Below are 20,577 nucleotides of genomic sequence, written 5' to 3'. Positions count from 1 at the left end.
CCAAAACTGTGTAACTTTAGTTGAACTTTGTATATAGTCTAACTTTTATTTGAATGCTGAACTCTTCACCAGTCTGGTAACTGAAATCTTGTTGCCTGCATTTCTTTAACTGCAAATGAGGCTGAGTTTTTTCGTTTTTGCTTACTGACCATCTGCATTTCATTTATTGGAAACTACTTTATCTTGGGCCCATTCTTCTCTGGGAGTTTAAGTTTTTCTTTAAGTAAGTCTTTTCTTAAAAGTAAAACTTTTATTCAATCTTTTTTTTTTTTTTTTCAACGTTTTTTATTTATTTTTGGGACAGAGAGAGACAGAGCATGAACGGGGGAGGCGCAGAGAGAGAGGGAGACACAGAATCGGAAACAGGCTCCAGGCTCCGAGCCGTCGGCCCAGAGCCCGACGCGGGGCTCGAACTCACGGACCGCGAGATCGTGACCTGGCTGAAGTCGGACGCTTAACCGACTGCGCCACCCAGGCGCCCCAAAACTTTTATTCAATCTTATACAGTGTGAATACTTTCCCCTCAGTTTGTCATTTTTAAGAATTTTTTAAAAAAGAGTTTTGTCACAAAAAAAGTCTTCCATTTTTATGCACTCAAATTTATCCATTTTTTCCTTGTAACTTCTGGGTTTCCTTGTGTTTAGAAAGGCCTTTCTACTTCAATGAATTATCATTACATGAGTAATACTATCAAACTCGTCTGCTTGCGTTTTCTGCCTTGGATTTAGATTTGCTAATTCAGCATTATGCCGCACTGGGTTGCATTTCATTTAGCATTTGACACCTCCTAAGAATAGCTTAATATTCTTAAATACTCCATATGCTGTGATTCGTATTTTTTTGCATCTCCAAAATGAGACGCTTTATATTCTAATCTGCTGAAATTCTTGTATTAGTTGGATACCAAATGCAAGTGCAGTGGTGGTACATGTTTGTAGGAGAGGAGTCAATTTTTCAGAGACCAGATATAAAATTGGTAATGCTTTCCAGAGAATAGATTTCCATATTTACAATTCCATTTTAAAGAAAAAGATGAGATTTGACAAGTTTTGAGATTTACAGACAGTAGTATTGAGAGGTCAACGATTATTAAAAAAAAAAGAAACAATTAGATAGAACAATTAATTTCAACTATCCTCTGGTGGCTTTTACACACAAATCTGTCACTTTCAGTAACAACATAAGCTGCCTCATTGAATGGGCCTCAAAAATTGAAGACATTTGTTTTCATTCAGGGTAAATCTTTAGCAACAAAACCAGTTTTTAAGAATTTTATCATTCTGGGGTGCCTGAGTGGTTCAGTCAGTTAAGCGTCCGACTTTTGATTTCAGCTCAGGTCATGATCTCACAGTTTGTGAGATGGAGCCCCATGTTGGGCTCTGTGCTGACAGTGCTGAGCCTGCTTGAGGATTCTCTCTCTCTAAAAAATAAATAAACAAACAAACATTTTTTAAAAAAAAAGAATTTTATCATTCTCACAAGTATGAAAAATTAGCAAATTACACTGGTATAACGTAAGTAGCAGTCCAGGTGATAGATGTGGAAAATATGTTGTATTTCTTACAAAGTGTGAACAAAAAATTGTGGGTACAAAGCACCAAAATTTCACTGAGGCCTTCAAAAGACCAAAATATCTAACAGTATGGTCTTAACTGAAGCATTATTTTTTTTTTTCTTAAAGCTATCAAGCTTATTAATAGCTAACACTTAGATAGCCTTTCCTAGGTCCAGGTACTGTTCTAAGAGCTTACATCCTAACTCACTTACCATCCTTAACATCCTGAGACAGACCATCACTGCCCATCTTTAAAAACGTTAAGAGGGGCGCCTGGGTGGTGCAGTCGGTTAAGCGTCCGACTTCAGCCAGGTCACGATCTCGCGGTCCGTGAGTTCGAGCCCCGCGTCAGGCTCTGGGCTGATGGTTCGGAGCCTGGAGCCTGTTTCCGATTCTGTGTCTCCCTCTCTCTCTGCCCCTCCCCCGTTCGTGCTCTGTCTCTCTTTGTCCCAAAAATAAAAATAAATAAAATAAATAAATAAAAATAAAAACGTTAAGAAAAGGGAGGCACAGCGCAGTTAAATCACTTGCCTGAGGTCACATTCTTTAACTTGCCAAATACAGCTTCCATGATTTACCATAAAAATACACATGGGTTACAAAGAAAATACCAAAATTACTGTTCAGGGTTCTTAAACTACACATGATTTAATTAAGGAAAATACTCCCTTTTCCTTAAAGCTCCTTAGCCTAAAGCTCAACTCTCAAGAGCACTGCATTTAAGCACCTGGTCTCAAAGGGCTTCTCAAAAGGATACGAAGTTGCAGGTCAAAAGAACATTCAAGGCAGTGGCTACACCATTTGCCAAAGAATACATGAATCCCCTCAAACACAGCTGTTTTGTTTTTTGGTTCTTGTGGCCTCTTTGTTGTTTTTTTTTTTTTTTTGCTCCACCATGACCTCCTCTTAAAACAGAAGTGACGAAAGTCATCCCTGTAGTTATATTCGGTGAGTTTCCAAAGCAGCATTTGGGTTATCCCAAAATTGATAAAGCTCCTTGGAAGTCTGTTAGCTTCTGTTCTCTCTCTAGCAAGCTCTCTCTCATCCTATGGGGTTGAGGAACAAAAATGGTAATTCTTCTCACTTCTCAGTCTCTTTTTTTTTTTCTTTTTAATTTTTTTTTTTTTTAACGTTTATTTATTTTTTGAGACAGAGAGAGACAAAGCATGAACGGGGAAGCGGGGCTCGAACTCACGGACCGCGAGATCATGACCTGAGCCGAAGTCAGCTGCTTAACCGACTGAGCCACCCAGGCGCCCCTCCCTTCTCAGTCTCTTGATGCCAAAAAATGGCACAGATCTTGCCCGCATGCATATCCCTAACTAATGTGGGTGGGTATGGCAGGGAAAGAGGGCTGGTAGTTGATCAGGCTCAGCTGGAACCCCTAAGTAACTATACTGAGTTAAGTTAAGAGCCTATTAATCTATGATCTTGATGAATGGCTTCTAACTGGCAGAAATAAAATGCCATCCCAACAGGCCCCTCTTACGAATTTCACTTTAACTGAAATCACTTTTATCTACGAGTACCAAAATGAAGCAAAATATGTTGAGCATAAACCATTAAAACCACTCAATGCTCTTTTTGAAGCTGAGGTATAACTGACATACAACACATTAGTTTCAGGTGTAGAACATGATGATTCCATATTGCATACACTGTGAAATCACACAGCTCCCTTTTTGCCACATATAATGAGGGCATTACACTTTTGTAATGGTAAGCAGCAATGACTGGGATCAAGTAGCTGGTGGGTTACTGAGAAGTCTTGTGCTAAAAAGCATCACTGTCCCATCTGCTAGTTTTAGATCTAACATATGATCACTACTATACCATTCTGTATCTGGATAGCAGCTGTATAGAGGAGAAAAGTGAACCACCCTGGATGTCAGAAGATTTTTCAGCCCAAGCTCTGGCAACCACTTACTGCTATGAATCAAAATCAAAAACACTTAGTCTCTATGGCCCTCAGTTACCTCATTTAAAAAATGCGATTAGCACCATCCACCTCTGAGGGATGTGTAAAGTTTAGGTTAGATAAAACAGTGAAAATGCTTTACAAAAATAAAGCACCAAACAAATGTAAAATGTTATTGCCAATAATAAAACTCAACACCACTCCCCCCCCCTTTGGAGGAATAAACAAGCAACAGATGGTTCCTAATTCAGAAAGGCTCGGTAATAAGGACCTCATCATCAACCCTTCATCAGCAACACTTCAAAATCGCAAGCCTACTGAAAACTGATCACAAGAATTACCTCATCAACAAAATTTGCCAAGTTTCAGCTGCTTTAAAAAAAATGTTATGCATAAATGCTTCTCACACTGGTAATGCAAGTAAAGACGGGGGATGAAACAGGATATTGTTAACACTCCATTCATTTACAACAAAGGCAGTGATTTCCAGGAGTCTCGGAAAAGTCTCCTCACTTTCTAGCCATTTTTATAACGATTTTCAATACCTTCTCTATTCATGGAAAATGCTAAGACTCGTTACAAGTATCGCTGTCTTCATGAGCATTTTTGGTAATCGTTTCAAGGTCTGACATTCGAAACCCTGTCTCCTTCGTTTGGGTGTCATTTCCCGCAGACACTTCATGATCATGTGGGCCCGGGGATACAGAAGTGACAACGTACGAGTGCTCTGTATTTTGGAGAGGGGGAAACTGAGGCCCGGGCCTTGGCACTGCAAGCCCAAGGTCACACACGGCGAGATGGGGCAGAGTTGCTGTTTTTCCAAGGCTGTCGCAGGAGACGCGGCAAGCCAGCACTCATTCCCCAAGAGAAACAGCAGGCAAAGAGCCGCATGCTCACACATCCATGCTTTCTCCCCAACCCTCGGGTGCAAAAATGAACGGAGGGCTGACTCTCGACGAGGACTGCTCCGCTGTCAACTCTGAGACAAGTGTCATCTCCTCCCCTCTCCCAGCCTGCAAAGATGCCTCTGGTGGGAAAGAAACTGGTTCTCAAACACACAGACACACACTACCCGGTGACTGCGCGCGGGTGCCCGCTCCCTGCAGCACGTCTCGGCCCGCACAGCCGTCCTGGGACGCAAGCTACCCGGTTCCGCTTACCAAGAAGCCGGAGGAAGATCTGGAGCCCGATGCAGAACCGGCTTTGGCTGGAATCGTAGTAGGAGTTGAAGATGGCGTCGATGATGTAGAGGCAGGGCACCCGGAGCGCCACCTCGAGCGCCGCCCAGACCTGCTGATGGGCCATCCGCACCTGCTGCTGCGGGGGCCCCACCGCCGCCATGAGCCGCTGCCACACCGGGGCTGGGCGAGCCGGGCAGGGCCGCGCGGGGCAGGGCCCGGGAGCACGGCCAGGGGCGGGGGCTAAGGCGGGAGACTCCGCCCCCGCCCTCCCTCCTCTCCGGTCTGTCTCACCGCCTGCCCCGCCGCCCGCTCGCGTCTCTCGAGCTGGAGCAGGCGGCGGAGGCTCCCGGGAGGCCTCTGGGTGTCTGTGTTTCCGGCCGGCTAAGGTCCGGCTCCTCCTCCCTCCAACGCCTCCCCCGCCCGCGGAGCCACCATCTTGACCTCGCCCGCCTGCCCCTGCCGTTGCTGCTGTTTGGAGGCCAGGAGGCTGCGTCTGCGGTCACGCGAGACCGCAGGGCCCGCGCCGCCGACTGCGTCATAATCCGGCGTTAGGGGCGCTCCCCACACCGTCATCACGCGCGGCGTAGCGAACGTCTCGCCGCGTTGCCATGGTTTCCGCCCACCTTCGCGGCTTTGGCGCCACCGGGTGGCGCAGGCGCTCTCCGGCAGCCGCGCCCTCCTGCCTGAGTGGCTTCGTCCCGGGAGGCGGTGGCCGCGTCGGTTCTGCGAGGGACTCCCTGCTTCCGTGGGCGGAATTATTAGCCGCTTCGTTCTAACCCATTAAACGTCCCATAAACGTGGTTCGGAGGTGTTTGGGAGGAGGAGAGCAGAGGGCGCCGCCCGCCGGACCTACCCCACCCCGCCCGGAGGCCGGTCTGAGGATGGCATTTTCCAGGGAAAATCTCTGCAAGGCCGCCCGGGGTCCTGCTGGAGCGTCGCTGAGCGCGCTCGGTGCTGCGGCCGTGCGACGTGGCAATGAGCTGGGGGTGGTAGGCGCTGCCAAGGAAAGCATCCCTCTCATCTCTTGCGCATCACCTTCCGTGTCTTCTACCCGACTGGACAGAACTGAGGACACCCATCGGCCGCACTTTGCGAATGTCAAGGGCCACTTGTGATTTAAGGGCGAGAACCCAGGGCTCTGTCCGTGTTTCTGGCCTCTGAGGTCCGCACACTCAGGCAGTCCCTTCTTTCCTCCTCAGGGAAGAAGCCACACTTATGTTTCTGTAGGGGATCAGAATGTGCCACCCCAAAACATGCCACTTTGACACAAAGGTAATTTTGAGCTGAAGTTAGCAGAGAAACAGCAGAAGCTTAATTTTTTTTTTTTAAGATCCCTGCCCGCCCTCCTCACTGCCCCCGTTCGCCTAAAAAGCAGGACATAAATTTCTATTTGTAAAGGTGCCTCCCTCTCTCTTACCAAGAAGAGGGCAACTCAGACTTTCAGTGACCCGCAAACCTTAACCAAATGAACCCTTATCTTCCATTCGTTTCCTCCATTACGTTTTTACCTTAGCAGTCTGCTGTCCCTGAAAGCCTAATCCCCTTTTCTTTTGTCACTTCTCTACAAAATTATTCTTTGTTAATACATTAAACCCCAAATTGTAGGCACGCTTTGAGTCATTCACCACTTAGTTTCTCGCATGGGTATGTGCACTCAGGGGTTAATAAACTGCTTCTCTCTTGTTGATCTCTCTTTTGTCAGTTTAATTTCCAGGTCCCAAGTCACAGGACGTGGGACCACGAAGGAAGGTCTTTTTCCCTCCCTACACTTTCTTGCCTATCCATGTAATTAATGTAATGTGGTCATTCTTATTTTTCTGTTCCTTCACCAGCAAATGAGAGTGTAAATTGGGCCACAGTCTGCTTTACTAACTCAGCCATCTTAAATTAAGGGGGATCAAAAACAAAAACAAAATTCAAAAAACCTGGCTCATTTAGGATCCTAGCCCAAACTGTGCTCTGCTATCCATCTGTATCAGAGCTCTGTGTGGGTGACTATCCTCTATTAAAAACCCCTCCAGAGGAAAGGAGTATAAAACTCCAACATCCCTTTCTCTGGGTGGAGTTAGGTGTGGCAGGAAGATTGATTCATACCCAAACTCCTTACTCCAGTCTCATGTTTTTAACCTGTTGTTGTTATCCCCCACAAATAATGACTGCCGTCTATCTAGTGCTGTGTACTGGGCACCACGGGGAGGGTTTTACATTTTACTTAAATCTTTGCATCAGCCTTTTTGGGGTAGGTAGGATTATCTCTGCTTTAGAGAGGAGGAAACTGGGGCTTAGATAAATTATCCAAATCACAAAGTATGTATGTAAGTAGTAAGCTAGAATGGCCATAGCTAGTAGGAGTCAAACCAAGGATTAGAACCCAGGAAGCTTAGAACTTCAGGCATCTTTGATTCCTTCCTCTTCACACCCACAGCCAATCTGCAACCACATTGTATCCACCTGTCTCCTTTGTATTCCCCTTTCTGTTGTCACTGCCACAATCCGAACCCAAGATCCTACTGGAGCTTGCCTGATTCGCGGCAATATCCTCATTATGTTATTATGATCACCACTTTTCCTATAAATCAGTCTGTTTACCTCTGCCAGGTTAATTTTCCTAAATTGCACACCAGGGGAATAAACTTGTGGCGCTGACAAAATTCCCAAAGGAAAGCAAACTTGGTAAGATGAGAGGATCATTAAGGTTTATATAGAAAACCTCAGAGACGTAAATTAGCTTCTCAACTCACCTGTTATTCTGCCCTGATTGCAATTTAAAGCAAAAAGAGAGAAGCTGTTGTGGAGGAAAGGGTCCACAAGGACTAATCTAAAACAGGAGTGTGCTAGAGAAAGCAGGCAAGTACCAATTACATTATGATCATGCGAAATGGAGAATTAAATAATGTATGGGCTCTCCAATTTTTATTTAAAAAGTTAAATGTAATAAATAGTAAATAAAAATCTTATAAAAATGCTTCAGCCCTTACTTATTAATGCTTTAATGGTTACTAACCTTAATTTAATGCACAAATTTTATTAGTTTAAGAATTTCTAATTCAAAGTAAATCCCACTCTCGGGAGTGATGGCACAGTCGTTCTCATCTTACGTGACTTCAAGCACGTCCCTTTAAGCTCTAGACCTCACTTTCCCCATCTATAAAACGAAGGTTTAAAAAGATTCTGGCAAAGTACTTTAAAATACTACCTTAAAATTAAATGTATATTACTGAGGTAGTTTTTAGAAAACTCGGGAATTTGGGGGTGGGGGAGGTGGCGCCTGGGTGGCTCAATCGGTTGGGTGTCAGACTCTTGATTTCAACTCAGGTCATGATCTCATGGTTGGTGGGATGGAGCCCCGCATCAGGTTCTGCACTGACAGCACAGAGCCTGCTTGGGATTCTCTCCCCCGCCCCTCTCTCCCCCTCCCGTGCTCAGTTATCCTTGCTCTCTCTCTCTCAAAATAAACTTTTTTTGTTTTAAAGAAAGCTTAGGAATTTTAAAAATAAAAGATAAGCTTTCAAAAGAAAAATCCCTACGTCAGTGGTGCACTTTTCTGTTTTACATTTGCCATCTCTCAAGTCTATATTCTAAGCTCAGTTTCATCATGCCTGAGCTCCAGGTGCCTGCTTACACTTTAGGGGTCCAGTTAAGTTAGAAATAATCGCCTTCAAGTAAAGATGAAGGGATACCCTCCTGTATTACCCAAAAATATCCTGTACTACCAAAAAGTTAATGACTACCAAACCACTTAATAGATGCTATGATGGAAACAGAGGAACAAGGACAAAAATCTCAGAGGAATAGTTCTTTTGTTTTTTGTTTTTACAGAAGGAACTTACTGGTTATGTTTGCTTAGCTTTGCAAGAGGTTTTCTCAGCTTTGTATCGGGAAATGTCTGTGTTAGTCGTCATCCAAACAGAAGCTAAATTCCTAATAAGCATAATCCCTCCATAGCACCCACTGTGAAAAAAAAAAAAATTAAATAAGCTTTCAAAGAAATAGCTGCAATTCACTGAATTTAATCTTTGCTTGGTTTCTACATTGACTTGAATGTTACACAATTCAGGTATATGTTTATATTGAATCCACTCAGAGCAGTGGAGGGTGTGTGTGCATTCACACAGACACACTCTATATACATAAGTTGCCTGTTTAAAATATTACCAGCTTAAAAATAACTTCATTTGGCTTTAATGGTTGAATGCCCTTTAGTTCTAAAAAGCCTTTGGAAACAGAACGTGTAAAAACTTGTTTGACTTTTCTGTTGACCTTTGCACTTGCCAGGTCTCTGTTCTAAGCAACAGAAACTGATTCTGGGCTATCTGAAGCAAAAAGGGAGATTCTTAGAGGGTTATTTTCATTATTCTTCACAATTTCAAGTTCCAAGAGTGAGATGCAATTAGCCGAGCTTATGGGACCCTGTGTCTTACCCCAGCTGTACCAGCCAGTGCCAACAGCTTCCTTAGCGGGAGAAAGCAGAAAGAAGCCAGCACTTAGAACTACCCACCCCACCTCTACCCACCAATGTATTATGTATTTACTTCAAACGGATGATGGGGATGCTGGGGGGAAGGGGAGGAGTTGATAGCCCAGAAAGGGATAGATACGCCCCATAACTTTTTCTCAGACCTTTGGAATTACTTTAAAAAAAAAAAAAAAAAAAAAAAAAAAAGGCTTCTGATCCCAAATTACAGTTTTTCTCATTTCATTCAAGTAAATTTCAGATATGCCCATCAACATTCAGCTACTATTTGAGTTTTCCGGTTTTGTAAATGCCAAGTGAATAGGAAAAGTCTGTTGTTTAGTTAACAAAGGAAACAACAGAGAATATGGTGGCATTTGCAATCACTGTTGAGTATATACTGACTCCTTCAGCTCGTTCATTCCTGCGACAGACATTTGCCGAGCACTTTCTATGCATTTGGCAGGAAGTTGGCCCGCTTCTGCCTCCCACTCTAGACAGAGAACTTAAACTCTCTAATCACCAGTATCCTCACCTGGGAAAAAGAAAAAAGTGGTTAATATTGCCAAATAAGATACGAAATACACGGCACGCGTTATCCAGTTGAATCTTAACAAACCTACTGAAAGACACAGACAATAACAGTGGCAGAGCCAGGTTTCTAACTCATATTTTTCTGATTGCAGAGACTTATGATCTGCTCCTCTGCAAGCAATTTTTCATGCCAGTGATATAAATTAATATATTTTAAGTACTCAGTATGATATGCAGTATGTAATTAGAATTAGTATGCTGAACAAGATCTACTCACTGGAACCCTTATGATACTACACGCAACACTTTGCAATGGTTCCGTGTATGGCTCAGGAGTTTGGATTGCTATATATGCTAATTATTCATATAGTAGAATATAAATAAAATATAAATAGATAATACGTTCAAATATGTTAAGTATGTTAAGTGATGGTCTAGAATAATGAGGGCCGAGATACTGCTGAAAGGCAGAGGACAAGGAATACTAAGTTAAAAACATTTGCCAAGGCAGGAAGCCCAAAGAAGATGGATATAGTACCCCACTGACAGATGGGAAGGATAGGACCCTTTATCCTAGACAGGTTTCTATAGTTCGGGTTTCTAATAATCAATAATCACTTCTCATTTCACAGAGCTCCACCTCACTGAGTAGAATAAAAGCTTAAAACTGGAAGATTCAATATTATAAAGATGTCAATTTTACCCTGTAGTTCAATGTAATCCCAATAAAAAATCTCAACAGGTTCTTTCTCCCAAAAATTGACAAGCTGACGTAAAATTCCTAAGAAGATGCAAAAGGTCAAGAAAAACTACGGCAAAATCTTGGGGCGCCTGGGTGGCTCAGTCGGTTAAGCGTCCGACTTCGGCTCAGGTCATGATCTCACACAGTTCATGGGTTCGAGCCCCGCGTCGGGCTCTGTGTTGACAGCTCAGAGTCTGGAGCCTGCTTCGGATTCTGTGTCTCCCTCTCTCTCTGCCCCTCCTCTGTTTGCGCTGTCTCTCTCTCACTCTCTCTCTCTTTCAAAAATAAACATTAAAAAATTTAAAAAAAAAAAAAAAGAATAACTACGGCAATCTTAAAGAACAAAGTTGAAGGACTTACTAGATCAGATATCAGGACCTATTGTAAAGCTATAGCAAATTAAACAAGATAGTATTGGTGCTTGGATAGAGTAACTGAACATGGAACAAAAAAGTCTGGTAACAATCCCCACATGTACAGTCACCTGATTTATGATAAAACTGATACTACAGTGCAGTGGGAAAGGATAAAAACCCGGCAATATAAGGTGTCTAACAAAGGCTGCATATCACTTCACGGGGAATCACACTGGAAACATCCTCCCTACAGTTAAGAACAATTTAACTTGTATTAGTGGGGGTGGGGTGGGGGGTGGTGGAGGGAGGGAGTGGGAATTGGACACTTTAGAATGCCAGAGCTTCCCTTTTTAATCAAAATTTCTCAATTTTAAAAATAAATGATCTTCAGATTGCTGCAAGCTTTTAGTTTCTAAAGTTCTAAAAAGAAAAGTTGATTTTGACAATTTGCGCCAGTCTTCTCATTAATTTTATGGAGAAGCCAGTTTTTGGAGGTCCTTACTGTGTCATTTTGGAAGCCACTCATTTTACTCTTGATACTGGGTAGGGAAGTATCAAGAGATGCCCTAGTGGGTGGAGTAAGTGTGAAATATACTCTTCCCTGCCCTCACTGTGTGACAATAACCCTCCTTCCTCCTGATGATCAGATTCACTTGTCCCCATCCGGAGTGGTGACCCTTCCTTGCTTGCCTGCTGGTCTCTTAGCACAAGGAGCCTGACATGCCTGGGAAATCTCAGTAGGTTAAAGTGTAAAGGGTCTGTTATTGTATCTCCTGATGAAAGAGCTTCCCAATTAGGGATCAGCCCTCTAGCCTCACTAAGTTGTGGAGACGGGAGGCATGAACTCCCGGGGGGAGACGGGGGGCAGTGGGGACAGTAAGTGGGTGTATTAACTTCCTATTGCTGCTATAACAAATTACCACAAACTTAGTGATTTACAGCAACATAAATTTCTTCTCTCATAGTTATGGAGGTCAGAAGTCTAGAATCAAGGTATCAACCACTCTGTTCCTCCTGAAGCATTCTGGGGGAGAATCCATTTCCCTGCCTTTTTCAGTTTCCAGAGGCCTCCAACATTCCTTGGCTCATGGCCTCTTCCTTATGTTACTCTGTCCTGCTTTTGTCATCACACGTTCTACGTCCTACTTGTATTGCCTCCCTCTTATAAGAGCCCCTGAGATTATATCAGGCCAACATGGATAAACCAGGATACTTTCCTCATCTTGAGATTAACTTAATCACACCTGTAAAGTCCCTTTTATCATGTTAAGATAATATATTTACTGGTTCTGGGTATTAGGACATGGACATATTTGGGGGACACTGTTTAGCCCGCCACAGTGGAAATTCTATTTCTACCCTTTAATTCCTAGCTGTGGATTTTCTATCTAAATGGGACATGGCACTCATTATGTAATAGGTATGGATTTAGAGTGTATACTGCATCCTGGTGAATGGGATCCCATTCATAGGGCATTATCTTCAAGCTTTGATTTGGTTTCAAAAGGTTTTTCCACCACTCCACCAGGCCAGCATTTTCCTGGTTGTATAGTATGTGATAGGATCAGTGAATCACCTGGTCATGTGCCCACTCAAACACTTCCTTTGCTGTTCAGAGGCAATATTATGCAGGAGACATATTGATGGATCGAACACTGTAAACCTTTGGATAGCAGCACTGGCCAACATCTTGTGGGCAGGAAAGGTAAACTCATGGATGCACATAGAAGATTCTAGTCAAGGTGAATCAGTGCCCTTCCATGACAGAAGCCCAACGTAACCCACTCACTACCAATTAGCTGCTTGGTTTCCTTGAGGGATGGTGCTGAACCAAGGGCTCAGCGCTGAATACTAGGCTCTTTGGTGAGTAGAAGCCATGCTGTTGGCAACTTGCTAACCTGCATCCCTGCAGCATGTTATTCATAAGCTCTTTATGCTACTGGGGTAGCTTATGACTACCGCTGCTAAAATTAACCAGCCAAGTCTTTTGTTTACTTGTTGAGTTCCTCTTTGATGTGCATGTCTCCGGTGGGCACTTACGCAACACAAAGCTCTTTACTCATGTATCCAATCCCATAGATTCCCCACCACCTCTTCTCCAGGCTTCATTGTCCCTGAACTAATCTTTCCCACTCCAGGCCCCTGATCAATTTGCTAACCCACCTGCCACTTGCCATGAAGGTATATTCTTACTTCAGGCAACTTCTCTTTCCATACGAGGTGGATGACCAGGAATATTGCCCCCAGTTCTGCCTTGTGGGAAGATACCCTTCCCTGCTGTCTTTTAAGACCACTCTTGAGTAGGGCTGTAGGGTAGCAGCAGTTTATTTTGGTTTTGAACCCGTATTCCAAGAAAACCCATCAATGAACTTAGCTCTGCATTTGCATCCTTTATCAGCAAGACAGAAGGGCTTCTCAAGTGGCCATGATTGTGGGCCGAGGGAAGGGCATTGATGCAAGAATTATAAACATGACACAGGAGTCTGGGCCACCTACCTGTGCACCTATTCGTTTCCTCTGGCTCTCGCCATCCATCCCAGATGTACCACTTCCACCTTATGATGGTTTGACTTGAAGGGTCTGACAAAACTCAGCTCATGATGGGCAACTCTGGCTACGTGGTTACCCGAAGTCCCAGAAGATGCTCAGATTCTACCAATGCCCATTAGCATGCCAGGAGCCATTTTTGGATGACGCCTGGCTCTCTGCTGCATACCATCTGGCCTTGCTACAGACATCCACTTGAGACTACCTTGTGATTTTCCCATTGGAGCTTGTCCTAAACTTCCATGGCTGCTTTGCTTATCACAGATACTCTTGTACCATAGAATCTCCTGGGTTGAATGGTCCATGAAACAAAGCTAATTACACCGCAACCTATACCTGCTACAGAGACTTTATGTGCTGTGGATCCCACTGGAAACTGGCGGCCTTCTATATCACCCAGGAGAGGAGTCAGAGCAGTATTCCCAAGTCCCGAATTCCCACAAAGGAGCATACAGAGGTTGGCGTGCTTCCTTGACGGAGGAACACTGATGAGTGGGTGAGATGGAAAAATCTGTTCTTTACCGTGAAGGAGCAATCTTGGCATTCGAGCAGACCAGTAGCCCTAAAAATTTCACTGATGGAACAGGTTGCTGGATGGTATTAGTGATTATTCGGAGTACAATATACCAGCTCGTTGTGTCTCTGGCCTAATGAGTATGATGCCGTAAGTATAGTAGGTTAGTAGGGTGTTCCTCGAAATGTTCCCATGGCCTAGGTCTCCTCAGACTATAATGATGGGGGAGTGGAGTCCTACGTGAACGCAAACTGCTCCTCACCCAGCAGTCTCAGGGCTCAGTTCCATACGTACTCTCATGGCTCCTGCTGGTACATGTTGCTGAGATCCTGCATCCCCTTTGGCACATGGGCCCAGCTGAAATTGTTGACAGAAGACACAAAAACAAGAGAAAAGGAGCCGTGTAGGACGGAGCCAGTTGCTTTGTTTGGTGTTGTGCAGCTGCAGTTTTACTCATCAAGTTTTGCTGACCTTCGCTTGAGTTATGAAACTATGCATACATATAGCTTTCATTTAAAAAAACAAAATTCAATTACTAAAAAAGGAAACTAGGACCGTCTTGTCTGTCCATCTATAAATACCTACCTAATAGCGTACAGAGAGCTTCGTCGCATGGGCCACTCCATCCAGGAGACGACAGGGTACATAAGTGTGGTGGATACGTGCGTGTGCGTGTGTGTGGTATGTTCCAAACTGCAGTTGTAGCCTCATATTCGTTATTTTCTATTTGCCTTTGATTCAACCTTCACCTTCAAAAAGCCAGAAGCAAATACCTATTCTGACAGTTTGGGCCCTCTCTGAAATTATGTGATTGTTGATCAAGTAATCTTGCAGGCAGTCTCAGATCTCATCAGAAAATTTCCCCTGTACTTAGTGTTAATAGTTTTACATTCAGTTTATAATATAGGTAGGGATCCTAACACAATTGTGGTAAGAAATTCTTATGAACTTTGTATGTTGAAGTTTTGTGTCAGCTTAAGTACTGATCTATATTTATTATTGCTAACGTGAGTTTCTTCAGTGATTGTGAAAACTAGTAAATTTATACACTATTATAAACTTCTAAAGAGTTAAAAAAAAAAAAGCTACACAAAATGTAAGAAACAACTATCCTCAAGGCAACGAAGGACAATGATCCATGGGAGACAAAAACAAGGCGAGCCATTTAATGGTTTAATCGCTCCAGCCTATTGCCTGGAGAAAGTTCCCGGCCGTGGCACGGCACGACGAGGGGGAAGCCGGGCGGAGCCCAGCCGACTCCCTGAGGTGGAGATAGTACTGGGAGTCCCAGGAGCCCAGTTAACGAGTTGAGAGGTTGGAATGCCAAACGGGAGAGGGCCACGGAGAAGTGCCGAGATCTGCCGACCATCCCCTGAAGCGTCAGCTGAGTAATGATCAGTGCGCACAAGAGGACGCTACCAAAGCCCAAGCCCAAGAAAATGACGAGTGCCACGGCTTGCCCAGTGTGAAGTGGCCGCACCCCGAGGCTGTTCAGAATGACATATATTGACACGTGTCCAGGGTGGGAGAAAGTGAATTCAAAATGCTATTTATGTGTTTCTCATCATTTCACATTTCTATGTTTTTATATTTAACATGCATGCACTATACTCCCAAGAGATGCGCATCACTTATTAAAATCATGAAGTTAATGAATAAAAAAGCAACTCATAGTTGAGGGAGTTTAAAAAAGTTATCGTCACTGTTTTTTTAATCACAACCTCTCCATCAAGTGGTGCACTAAGTGACAACTAATACTGATGCTCACGGAGGAAGCTTCAGCACTTTTAAACGTTCCCGGACTGAGGTGACCAAGCCTCCATGAGCCTCCTGATCCTTTCAGTCTTTTTTCCTTGGTTCCATTAGGTGCCTCTTTCTGACCAGGCCAATCCAGCAAGTGCTCGGAGAAGACTGTAACGTAAACGGACACACTCAAGGTGGAGAAAAGGCTTAGGGGACCCTTACTTTCTTCCATTCACACATAACTCCAGCTCATTCTTTTTTTTTTTTTTTTTTCAAGTTTATTTATCTATTTTGAGAGAGACAGAGAGAGCGGGAGCAGGGGAGGGGCAGAGAGAGAGGGAGAATCCCAGCAGGCTCTGTGCGGTCAGTGCACAGTAACCCAACTCGGGGTTTGAACCCATGAAACTGGGAGACCATGACCTGAGCCGAAACCAAGACAGCTGGCTACTTAACTGACTGAGCCACCCGGGCGCCCCTCCGGCTCATTCTTTAAGTCTCAAGTGAAGCGTCCCTGCTCCCACCTTCCCAGCCACACTCTCCACTTCCCCTAACCCACACCCCCGAACGTGGACGGCTGCCTCCACTGTGTGTGCCCGTGAACACCCGTCTGTTTCTGTCTCAGCACTTAGTGCCCAGTATTAACATTGTTTCCTCTGTGTCCCCGTCACCAGAAGTGATCCCTCCCATTTTGGGCAGGACTCAGCTTTTTTTTATTTATTTATTTTTTTAAAGATTTTGAGTACTTGCCCCACCTCACATGGGGCTTGAACTTACAACCCAGAGATCAAGAGTCACATGCCCCCCAGGACTCAGCTTTACTCACCTCTGTGTCTCTCGCCCTCAGCACAGTGCCTGACAGCGAGAGTACGCGGTACATCCCAATCAATCAGTGAATGGCTTTTCAAAACAAGGACCTTCTACTTTAACTAAAGCAAATGTACAGCTATTCCTCACACCCAAAGCAGGAACCGGGCAGTTCACCTTACACGAAGACCGAAGTATTCACTACGTGCCAGTGACGGTGTTGACAGTTCAGGCCTGTTAACTCGCTTAACCCTAACAAGTATGCTTCGGGCTACGTACACTTGTTAACCCGTATGTACAGACAGGACACTAAATCTTGAGAGACTGCCTCAGGTCACAGAGAAAGAAGGGAGGCCAGAAAGTGTATGAGTGGAACCTCAATTCCATGAAGGCAGAATCCATGCCGATCTTCTTTGACCACTGAACACTCAAGGCCTGATGTGTACGTAACAGGTCGAACGAGACCAGTCAGGTGTATCTGAGGTCAGCGGCCCATCCATAGCTTGGGTCAGAAAGGTAACTCCTCAGCCCCTAGCCACGTGGCTCCCTGACCCCCCCGTCCTCCCTGTTTCTCCCCTGCCTTCCTTCCTCCCCACGCTGCCTCCAGTCCCAGCGTGGCATTTTTAGCCAGAGGCACAAAAGCTGCAGGCACGTGTGTCAGAAACCAATATGGGGAAGAGGAGAGGATTCAGGCAAACACAGGCCACTCGGTGGGATGGTAACGGACCAGTCAGGCCCCCTTCTGCGGTGGGATCCCACGACGGCTACCACTTCCTGGGGGCTTACTGGGTACCGGACACTATTCTTTTTAATCCTTACAACGACCTCCATCTTCAACACATCTCTCGCTGCTTCTTCTGTTCCAGACTGCTCTAGTGACGGTGCTCCTAACATCTTCTGAGCCAACTCTCTGCACTATTTTCTTCCGCTAGCATCTGTTTCCAGCCTGACTCACTAACAAAATCTTACCCAGTTTTTAAGAGCCGGGTCAAACACTACCCCTCTGAAGCCTTCCCCATTCTGAAAACTTTTCTTCACCTTTGCACTTCTACATGGTGCTATCACTCTTACGATACCTACTGTATTCCAGCTCTGAGTTTTTGTGTTATTTCTGCTGCTAGGTTGTGAACGCCTCAGAGACAGGGTCTGTATCGAATGCATCTGCAGCTCATATAGACAGCAGGCACTTAATTTGCGTGGAAGCATAAACAGCACCAATCCTGTCCTTACTGACGCTGTCCCGAGAAGGACGAGCAGCCCCAGCTCGAGCCCAACAAGCTGAATGCCAGACACAGTCATAATCCTGAGAAAGCACAACTTCCCTGTGCGTCCTTCATCAGGCAAACAAGCCCAGATGGCTTCGAAGTGCACGAAAACACAGCTCCGAAAAGTGATTCTCAACTATTAGTCATTCCAAAGGTAAACAGTGCTTCTCTGCGATCAGTCATTCCAGGGGCACACAACGGTGCTGGCAGACAGTCACAAAACAAAGTGACACTTGAGAAACCCTGCAGAATATCTCTCACTCCCTAGAGCTCCTCACGTTGGCCCTGATGTCCACCTGAGAAGGAACACGAAAAGGGAATCTGAGGCCTGTTAAAATCTAAGATTTTAATTTGAACTTTAAAAATAGCCAACTTAGGAGCACCTGGGTGGCTCAGTAGGTTGATTGTCCAACTCCCAGGGTTGTGAGATCGAGCCCCGCGCTGGAGTCCGTGCTGAGCATGCAGTCTGCTTAGGATTCTCTCTCTTTCTCTCTCCCTCTCTCTCTCTCTCTCTCTCTCTCTCTCTCTCTCCCTCTCTCTCTCCCTCTCCCTCTCTCCCTCCCTCCCTCGAATAAAATAGCTAGCTTTTTGTACAAGCTTAAAGCTGGAAAGCTAGTTTCCCTATAATTTAAAGCAGTCATTCTTAACCTCTTTTCTACAACAACAAACCTGATACATAAGACATCCTCCCCAACACTCACTTAGCAACGCTAAAGCAAGGGAATGAAGTTAATACACTACAGTAATTCTTATCCTTTTCCTTCCCTAATTCAGTCTTAATAACAAAGCTGCACCATTCGATTGCTTTGATTTGGACTCTATCGCTTAGTCTCATCAATTTTATATCTCAAATCCATCCACTTCCCACTGCCACCACCCTAGTCCAGGCCACCACCATCTCCTGCCTGGACAACCACAGAAATCTCATCACCGGTCTGCCTGCTTCCATCCTGGCCCCACTCTGGCTGATTTTCCATATTGTAGCCGGAGTGATTTTGGAAACAGCACTGTGTCTTTCACTCTAAAATAACCAAGGCTTATTAGATAACAACTGCTTATTAGATAACAGCCATGTGAGACCATTCAAAGAAATCCTCATTTTGCAAGTGAGGAAATTCAAGGCCAAAAGAATATTGGAATCACCCACCCAAGGTAAGACAGAACTGAAGTCAGAAGTCAGAAACGCCCCGGCCTCATTTTAATGAGCCATACTGCTTCTCCCAGATATGTAGTTCATTCTCAATGTGTTAACAGAAGACAAATGCAATGACTCGGATTGGTCTAGAGCCTGCATTCAGGGCCACAAAATATTAAAAAAGGTTGCCAGGAGAAAAGAGGAGTGAGAACCCAGCCTAAACTTACGTATTAAGGTTCACTCACATGTAGATCCTTGGGTCTCAGGATCCACCTTCTTTAGCCAACTAGAGGGCAGGGGCGGCATTCCAGATCCAAGACTATGTGGTCCACATGGGGAGCGTAGGATTTCACTGGTTGGATGTGCAGGATTTGTGTCTTCCATGGTTTCCCGTGCACCTGCTGAAGAAGGGTGGCAATACGAGTTTCTGCAGATTCTGCCCACCTCTGCCACTCTGGTTTGGTGGCTGCTGGCAGTGTTTTTCTCCTAGAATCCCCGGTAGCTCCATTTGTCCCTTGGTTGGTGATAATTTGCTGAGGATAAGGCCAATGCTCCTTCTCCATTTCACTGCTTCCAAGAGGCTGGAGATTCTTCCCTGGGAAAGATTCCACATTTTGGTGGATATGCAAAATGCCCCCAGCATCCTGTTTTAGCACCTGGCAGGCAATGGGCCAGCCTTCTTCAGAGCTGGGAATCAGCCCCAGGTTCACCCTGTCTGCAATGTTTGAGAGCTTCAGTTTTCTGTTATCCCCAAAGTGTATTTGGCACCGATGTGCCACTCCATTGATCTCAAGATTAGTTCTCAGGGCAACTACAGCATGGGGGTTCCACTCACAGGCGTGGACGAAGGCAGCACCAGCATGGACCAGGAAGGGCAACGTAAAATAGCCAATCCCTGCGTAGAGATCCACCAGCACCTCTCTGGCACAGGGCAGCGATGCCACTCGAAGCTTCTCGGTGATGTTTCCGAAGGAGAACATGCACTGGGTCACGTCAAACTTATATCGGATCCCATTATCGACATGCTCTACCCAGCCATGGTCGCCCAGCAGCAGAGTCACGGCTGGTGTTCGAGTGCCGTCTGGTGATACCCGCCCTCGTTTGGCCACACGACGGACGCCAAGGGCCGACGCAACAGTCTCCCAGAGTTCTGGTTCCAGATTTTTCCACTGCTTGGCTTGGAAACAGTCTTCACTCAGCAACAAGAGGTTACCATGTCGCTGCCAAGATCGGGGCAAATCAGCCTCCAACTCAGCTGACCACGTCACTCCCCGGCCCTCTACCCAGCGACTCACTTCAAGACACAGCCTTCGGGCAGGTGAACAACTCTGAGCCTTCTTGGAGGGAACAGGATCCAGGAGCTGGGTTACTATACAGGTGCTGCCTGGGGCCACACAATTCCTCAGCTCCCGCAGGTGCTGTTCACGGAGAGCCTCGCCCAGCACGGGTAGCGCCACGGTGCCATCCGGCATCTTTGCCACACGGTGCTGTCTATCCAAGAGTTTCTGCTTCTCGAGATATTCCCTGTATCGCTGGGTAAACCGAGGCTCAGTCACAACTGCGACAGCAGCCGCGTTCTTCCCACCTTCCCTTTCCATGTTGCTGGTGCCCCATTCTCTCCGAGTCCCTCCGCGAGACTCACTCAGACTCCACTCACCAGGACCGGGATCTCCACCGCAGCAGCGACAGGAAGAGCTGCGCACACACTGCCCGCCGGAGCCGGAAGTGACGTAAAAATGGCAGGCCGGAACAAGAGGTTGGTGCGCTTGCGGACAAATGCGTCGCCGTTGCCGTGGAGACGTTGCTGCCGCCATCTTTGTTGTGGTTGAC

The 20,577-nt window shown here is 45.4% G+C and overlaps 2 protein-coding genes across 9 annotated transcripts in view; both read right to left on the bottom strand.

Annotated features, from left to right (window-relative positions):
- The window catches only part of RNF139 (ring finger protein 139), a 12,729-nt gene extending 7,647 nt beyond the window's left edge, over window positions 1-5,082 (bottom strand). The window contains exon 1 of the mRNA XM_058699019.1: window positions 4,634-5,082. Coding sequence (XP_058555002.1) covers window positions 4,634-4,814 — 181 coding nt within the window. The 5' untranslated portion in view covers window positions 4,815-5,082. The remainder of the gene's footprint in view (window positions 1-4,633) is intronic.
- TRMT12 (tRNA methyltransferase 12 homolog) overlaps window positions 1-20,577 on the bottom strand; it is a 26,280-nt gene extending 5,703 nt beyond the window's left edge. The window contains exons 1-3 of one of the 8 annotated variants that reach the window (XR_009253470.1): window positions 18,993-20,577; window positions 8,485-8,605; window positions 5,493-5,937 (exon numbers count right to left, since the gene is read on the bottom strand). Coding sequence is in view for 4 of the 8 variants with exons in the window: in XM_058699023.1 (XP_058555006.1) it covers window positions 19,026-20,561 (1,536 nt within the window). In the remaining 4 variants the exon portion in view is untranslated. The other 7 variants (XR_009253468.1, XM_058699024.1, XR_009253467.1 and 4 more) reach the window with 7 other exon arrangements.

Source organism: Neofelis nebulosa, chromosome 14 (genome assembly GCF_028018385.1).
Source record: "Neofelis nebulosa isolate mNeoNeb1 chromosome 14, mNeoNeb1.pri, whole genome shotgun sequence".
NCBI classification, from domain to species: domain Eukaryota; kingdom Metazoa; phylum Chordata; class Mammalia; order Carnivora; family Felidae; genus Neofelis; species Neofelis nebulosa.
Note: the sequence above shows the minus strand (reverse complement) of the source record. Positions and strands in the feature narration are given on the sequence as shown.